The sequence below is a fragment of the Sceloporus undulatus genome, chromosome 2 (assembly GCF_019175285.1).
Source record: "Sceloporus undulatus isolate JIND9_A2432 ecotype Alabama chromosome 2, SceUnd_v1.1, whole genome shotgun sequence".
NCBI lineage: Eukaryota > Metazoa > Chordata > Lepidosauria > Squamata > Phrynosomatidae > Sceloporus > Sceloporus undulatus.
Window position 1 is genome coordinate 185,385,356 of NC_056523.1, and position 7,735 is coordinate 185,393,090.

At 43.8% G+C, this 7,735-nt stretch overlaps 1 protein-coding gene across 2 annotated transcripts in view; it reads right to left on the reverse strand.

Annotated features, from left to right (window-relative positions):
- SYN1 (synapsin I) overlaps positions 1-840 on the reverse strand; it is an 83,949-nt gene extending 83,109 nt beyond the window's left edge. For both annotated transcript variants that reach the window (XM_042453279.1, XM_042453280.1), the window contains exon 1: positions 788-840. In XM_042453279.1, coding sequence (XP_042309213.1) covers positions 788-808 — 21 coding nt within the window. In that variant the 5' untranslated portion in view covers positions 809-840. The remainder of the gene's footprint in view (positions 1-787) is intronic.
- Between the last annotated feature and the right edge of the window lie 6,895 nt (positions 841-7,735).

Here is a 7,735-nt window from a genome sequence, read left to right on the forward strand (position 1 = left end):
AAATATATCGCAATATATCCATATTGTAATATTGTAAAACAAGTTATCAAAGGCTTAGGGGTATAATAACCCAATGACTTAATGTTAAGAAGGAACCGAGGTAGTTTTAATTGAGTTATTAAAAACAGAACAAGTCGGCGTGATTTACTTATATAGAAAAACACAACAAACTACAAATTCCAGGATCCCACAGCATTGAGCCATGGCAGTTATTAAATGGTGTCAAACTGCATTATTTCTGCAGTACAGATGCAACCAGAGTGTGACTTGCCCAAAGTGGGCTTTCATGGCTGAGCAGGAATTCAGACGCTGGTCTCCAGGGTTGTAGTCCAACGCTCAAACCACCACACCACAACAGACATGAAATCTTCTAATCCAGTGCTTCTTAAGCTTTCCGATGTTGGAGAACAACAATTTTCCTCCCATTGTGCCAGAGATTGGTACCATATTTGTGCTTATTGGTTCTAATTGTTTCTTCCCTCCTGGAAACTCTCCAAGGACCAGTGACTGATGGCTCATGAACCAGTAGTACTACTCTAATTGCTTTGTTAATATAGATCAACACAACTGGCCTCCATCTATAAAATGTTATCAGAGCTGTAGATAAAAGGAGTGCCATGATAAGCAGCTGCTCTTCAAAACTGGTCAGCACTGCATACAGATCAAAATACATTGTATATACTTTGCAGTGTTTGAAGAAGGTCAGATCACTAGGGAAGTTCAAGTTTTAACCCATAAGGTTCTTGATTCAAGTCCAAGAGTCGCGATCACTTGGGCACAGACTTACCTGTTCGACTTTGATGTCCATCTCCCCATGGAGTTTCTTGCCCTTGAAATACTTTGCCCTGCGGAGACAAAAAGGGACAATATTGACTCAGAGACTCTTAAAATCACCTTAATCTCTGGGTTTATGACTCAGACCAAATCTGTGCTACACTTCACTGGTCTGTGACACAGAACCTGTGTAAGTATTTTGTTGCTAAAGGATTTTCTGCCCCAGTCAGCCCCTTATCTAGACACAGGTAATCCCGATTGCTCTAAAAAACTGTACTAGCATTTCAAATAGAACCTGCCTGTCCTCCAGATTGTTCATCGCACAAGGGGACATACATAACATAGCTTCCCTCCAAGCTTGTGCAACTCACTCTCTTCCAATGACAGAAAGGTTTTATGCAGAAGATAAAAACGGCTTGGTGTAATCAATGTGCAGTAGTTACTCATTTGTTTCCAAAGAACCAGGCATCTTTTATCCTAACAGCGTTTTAGTCATGCAGACATCGTATGATCAAATCCCAGCGTTTTGTTCCTGGAAAATGCATCTCTTCCCTCGCTTTTTTTTATTGTTGTATAAAATGTGGTTGTACAAATTATCGCTTCAGCACTGAACTCCAACTCACTTGCGATGAGTAAGCCAATTCAATGCCTGTGGCAGAAAATCCATGTCCCCTTCTCATTAAAGGTAAGTGTAGGGAAGAATTTTCCACCCTTTATGCCGGAAAGGAATCTCTTGGGGGGCAACTGCTACCATGGAGCAAGGCTGAATCCAATCAAGGAGCTTGACTTTATTTTCTTCCTACCATCACTTTTCTTTTCTGCTACCATTTTCATGTACTTTATGCCACTGCAGTTTGGGGAAATAGGCCCAGCATGCCTACTCCCAGGTTAACATGACACACAGCAAATAACCTTCGGAAGTTCACCTGCACAAGCCTCAGTGCAGAGAGGCTGAGTACAAGTAGTACTCAACAGGGTTTGTATAGCAGTCTGTCACAATGGATGGCACTTCATAGGTCTCCTTGTAGAAACCTGTTACAAGAGTTTTAGGATTCTAGGATTTCTCTTGGTCTCGCCATCATTCCACGGTTTTTTGATTAGAGCATGGGAGACAGGGCCTTCTCAGTGGCTGCTCCTACCCTGTCAAATTCCTTTCCATGGGAAGGTAGACTGGCCCTCTCCCTGCTCTACTTTTACTGGCAAGTAAAGATCTTTTTGTTCAAGTAGGCATTTAGTGTGAAAATTCCTCTGGGGGTGTACACTTTATTTTTAAACTTTTGTATACTTTTGTACTGATTTATAGTTACGGTTTTAATGTGACAGTTTTTAATTCTGTTTTAAGTTTTATTCTCAGGGTTCTGGTTTGTTTTTAATTGTCAGCTGATTCTTTGGGTGCACTGTTTCACTCCGGGATAAAGGTGGCATATCAATGAAATTAACTGAAATGAAATAAATGAAGGTCAAAAATGTCTCTCTCTCATTCTGGCAGATGGCATTCAGCATCTGCCACCAATCACCTCATCTTCCTTTTCAGAAAGGTTACAGCTATCCCACCAAGCAACTCCTGTTGACCTGCAACATACCAGATATATCCATTGCTCTCTAAACAGACAAGACACTCTACGCAAGTAGCAAAAGAAGCAAATATAGTCTAAATAGTCAATTCCAGGAGTACATTTTTAAATGAGAGTCCTTTCTCCAACCAACCAAGCACCCTTCCTTTTATATACAGTATTAATTTGGGTCATGCCTTTGTCACATTAGTCCTCCTCCGCAAGGTACGCAAAAATAACATAGGGAAGCATTACACTATTGCACATAACAACATTTATAATGTTTTATATGAGTTTTAAAGCTGCTTTTAACTTGTATTTTAAACTTGTGGGTTTTAACATTGTGTTTTAACTTTAGTAATAAGTGTTTTTTGTTGTTATATTGTTGGTTTTTTAATGGTTTTATGCTGCCTTTGATCCCCTGCTGAGAGAAAGGCAGGATATAAATGAAAAGAAAGGAGAGAGAGAGAGAGAGAGAGAGAGAGAGAGAGAGAGAGAGAAGGAAGGAAAGGCATACCTTACTGGACAAAAACCAAGGTCCATTTACTCTATTAGTCTCTTTTCCAACAGCAGTGAGAAAGATGACATTGGAAGTTCAAAGGCAAAGCTTAAAAGCAAAAGCAATTACCTGCCAGGGTTGGCCCAGTCATTAGACAAGATGATGGAGCCCTTTCAGACAGCACATTTGGGATGCAATGAAAAGGCAGTAAGTTGTTATTTGCTTACTTTGTTGCTACTGAATTTTTTACTGCCAGAGGCCAGGGAAGATGTCTATGGCCCATTCCACACGTGCCAAAAGTATGCACCAAGCGCATAATAGGGTTAGACAGGGGCTTCCTTTCCGGACGCCCCTAACCCTAGTACGTGCTCAGCGCAGACAAAATGGCAGCGCCCGTTCTACACGAGCGCCTCCATCTTGACGTCGTGGGCGCCTAGCGTCCGCATGTCGTGCGGCAGAAGCAACACCGCGAGTGCATGACTAGCGACATGTGGCGCCACTTCCGGGGCGCAAAAAGGAGCCGCTTTTTGTGGCTTCTTTTTGTTGTGTCCGGGAATCGCGTAGTTTGTCCGCTGCGGTTCCCAGACACAGCAACCAGCGGTGCCAGCAGAGCGCCGTTTTGGGGCGCTCTGTAATGCGCCTAAGGTACCTTGTGCCTCATGTGCCAAACTAGCTTGGATACTATGCATCTTGACTGAGGTGGGAGGAGACTTACGCCCCATTCACACTCACGTTTTTGTGCCGAGTTGATCCGGAGAGAGTCGATGATGCAACACCAAATCAAAGTTCCCACTACATTTACCCTGATCGAATCTCTCCATGGCAATTTAACCCTGTTGAAGCTCACATTACCATTTGTATCGATTTAAAATGGAGTCGCCATTTTAATTGTTCTCTGGGTTTTTTTTAAAGTGCCAATCAAATCATGGGCATCTACATCGCACTGTTCGGGCAAATCCTCCCCCCATCAGTGTCGGAGGATGCCGATAGCAAGCCCCTCTGAGGACCCCTTGACAAGAAACCCCCATGATAGCTTCTCGGGGGAGGGGGGATTCTTCCTGGTCAACCTTACTCTCTTAATCTCAAGGGAAGGCAAGGAAAAAACCTCTTCTGAAGAGGAGGGGGAGAAAAAAGGGGGGAAGGGGGGAAGGAAGAAAAAAAGGGACTGAGTTTTGGAAATAGGGCGAGCACGATCTTCTTTAAGTGCGCCCTTCTTTACGTGCGTTCCTCCTTGTGAGAGAACAAGCAGGAGGGTTGTCCAGTAGGGTTTGCACGTGTGAATGCATGTACACACAGCCCTTCCCCATCCCTTCACATGTGCCTTTGGCTGGCTGAGGGAGGGTGATAAGACACATCCTCTTTTTCCAGGGCCTGTTCTCAATCAAAAAGCTGAGTGGTTGTTTAAAGGGCCCACTAAGGAAAATTAGAATCCACTAAGAGCCGGCAACTAACACCAAACTACCTGTGGGATGGGACTAGTATGTTCTGCCCATCTGCCCACCCTCTGCCCATTAACCCCTTCCTCTTGGATGTCCCGAATGGGATCGGGAGCAAGTTCCCATTGGCAGTACCCTGATGCAATTGAAAAGACACGGAGGAAATAGTGATCCTGGAAAACCTGGGTCAAGGGGATTTGACATAGCACCCCTTGAATTCAGGGTGGAAAATCCCAGCGCCAGTATAAACAACCCAATTTTAAACCAGTTTGCAAACTGGTTTATAACATAACATGGATGACCCCACAGACTCCAGAACAGGGGAGACAAGGGCTCAGCACCCCCGAGATTAGATTGAAGGAGCTCCTAACCCCCAAATTATTGGACCACCAGTTCTCCTATGTAGTTGAAACCACCTGGGAAGTATCAATCAGTACTAAGTCATTATTTTCCTGTTGCTTTCCTTGTACTCAGATGGTTACCAGTTTCAGTTAGACTGGATTTATTTATTTATTATTTACTTACTTACTTTATTTATATGCCATCTTTCTCCCAGGCCAGGACCCAAGGCAGTTTCCACAACAACATATTAAAAATGTTTACAAAAAGAGAGGATGAAGATGATGAGTGTTTTAATACAATATATTGTGTTTTGTTTTGTAAAAACATACCCAGAGGCCAGGGTTGACCCTTAGAAGCAACTTGGGAATCCCTGGGGTAGAATGTTATTTGCTCTTAGTTTCAGGTTGCAAAATGTCTTGGGATGGCCTTGGTCCCCTACGTGTTTGTCCCTTGCATCTGCCAATCCAGAGTAGATTGCTTAGCAATAGCAATAGCATTTATATGTCTATACCTCTTCATAGTGAACTCAGCACTCTCTAAGCAGTTTACCATCTGTAAGCAATTGCCCCCAACAAGCTGGGTACCCATTTTACCAGCCTATGAAAGGAGGGAAGGCAGAGTCAGCCTTGGAGCCCCTGGAATCAAACTCACAACCTTGTGGCTGCAGGACCGGCATTTAACCACTGCACCACCAGGGCTCCAGGACTTAACACAGAAGATCCACTGGAGCTCAAGGGTAACATTCTGAATTTGTTTAATTCCCCTTTCAGGCCCAGTAGTGGGCTATCGCCATATCCTGAGGTTGTGCTAGTGAATACCAATAATTATGTATTCCTTCCATTTCTCCTGAAAGACTGGGGATGCCAACTGCTGCAGAAATTGGGAAATAATTGGGCACAGCCATAGCAGATGGCCAGGGGCAGAGCACCAGAGTCAGAGAAACTGGCCTAAACAAGCCCTTCTTTTTAAAATTCTAGCCTTTGGCAAGCAGTGCCTCAAGCGAGCCCATTTTTATTCCTTTCACACAATACCCTCTGTAGCAAATGCCTCCGATATTGTCGTAGTGTGGCGCCCTCTGCTGCCACACACCTGACATTTAGGCTTGCTGCAAAACAGGCAAGCTGGGTAGGCCAAAATGGGCAGCAGGCAGCATGGGATTTTGCTTCCTGCTCCGAGGGAGTCTAGACACAGTCGCTAAAAATAATGAGCTGTTTCCTCCACTTATAATTCATTCTGCTCAGCAACCAAATGCCCAGAAGGGACAGGCACAAAGCAGCAATTGCAGCAGAGAGAAAGAGAAAGTGCATACTGCAAGGAGAAACAATTTAGAAGAAAACCTCAATACAGGGAAACAGGATGAGTCAGATGAAACCTCAAATAGGTTTGAAATGTGCCCGTCCCATGAATTTCAGCAAGACCTATTGAACCATGATGCCAGTATGTACTGATGCCAATGATAACCCAGCCACCCTCCTCCCTAAACCACTTAATCTCCAATTGTCCCAAATTGTCAGGGACAGATCTGGTTAATCCTCTGTCTTCCCACTTTTTCAGCTACTTTTAAAAAGTCCCAGTTTCTCTCTCCTCCTCCCACTTTCCCCCTTCATTCTCTGTTTAATTCCACTGCTGCAAAGTGAGTTGAAAGTGCAAAAGTTGTGTGCACTCAGTTAGCTCAGCCAGAATTCAGGACCAAGAACAAGATCTTGCCCTTCCCAGTAGGCTCAGGCAAAAGCAATCTGCTGAGATCTCTCCTGGCTTCTGTGTTCTCATTAATAACTTTGTCATCTTGACCATTCTCTGATGTTCCTTGGCCACATGTGTCCCCATTTTCATCCATGAAATTTTGGAGGGTATGCCATCTCTTCATTTGGTCAATAGGGTCTTCTGTGTTTACCCTTTCCTTGACATATTTATGCTTTGAACTATTTCATAATATTTATTATCTTGCCATTGTCTTCATGGTAAAAACAAACCTATCATGGGATTTTCTTGGGAAGATTTGTTCAAAGGAGGTTTGCCAATGCCAACCCCTGAGGCTGAGATAGTGTGACTTACCCAAGGTCACCCAGCGGGTTTCCATGGCCCAGCAGGAATCAAACCCTGGTATCCAGAGTCATAGTCCAACACTCAAACCACTAGGGAACATTGGCTCTCATGGTAATCACTATGTTATTATTCACTGTATGCAGTACTGTGTTTTTACAGAGTGAGGACTTTTAGCATGGATTTCTGGCTCCCATTCATTTAACAACACTGGCACAAAATGACAGCTCCTATCTCAAAGTGCATACAACTGAAATAAAGGGAGCAAGAAGAAGGAGTGTAACAAGAAGTGAATTTTCTGTGTGGAAAGATCATGAGCTCTCTTCAGGTTGGGTACTCAGATTATTTTGGTACTCAATGATGGTGATGGTTGCTATTCCTGGGGTCAGAACTCACTTAATGTGAATGAGTGTGTGTGCATAAATACATGCACGTGTGTGTGTTTGTGACTGTCTGTCTCTCTAGCTATCTATTTATCTTTGCTATAGGCTCTGGCTGGTGGGCTCTAGTAATTTGTAACCCCCACAAGACTTGAGTTTTGCCCACTCCTACTTCTGAGTATACATTATATTGAATTTCAACAGGGATAGCTTGGCATGGAATGGCCTAAATTCTCTGAAGGCACTAGATCCCACCTGATCTTGGATACCAAGCAAGGACAGGCCTGGTTAGTTCTTGAATGGGAGACCAGGAGCTATAGGCTATATTTCAGTAGAAGGCAAAGGCAAACTACCTCTGGGTACATCTTGCCAAAGAAAACTTCTTGCCTAAGAAAACCCTATGAAATTCATGGGGTCTCCACATGTCAACAGATGACTTGGAAACACACACATACACACACATACACAAATCTTTTCATGATAAAGCTGCACCTGCTGAAATTCTCTGATCTCTGCAGCTATTGCAGGCACCCCCTCCTCTTTTGCATCTGGCCACCCAATTCTCCAAATGGATTTAGATCTACAAGACTTCCAGGATGTTTCAGCTCCCCGCCCCGCAACCTTTCTTCATGAAACAAAACGACTACAGCTCTCTGCTTCTGTTTCCGTCCTTTGCAAAGGGTTTCCTTTCTTGGGCCAAGGGTGGGC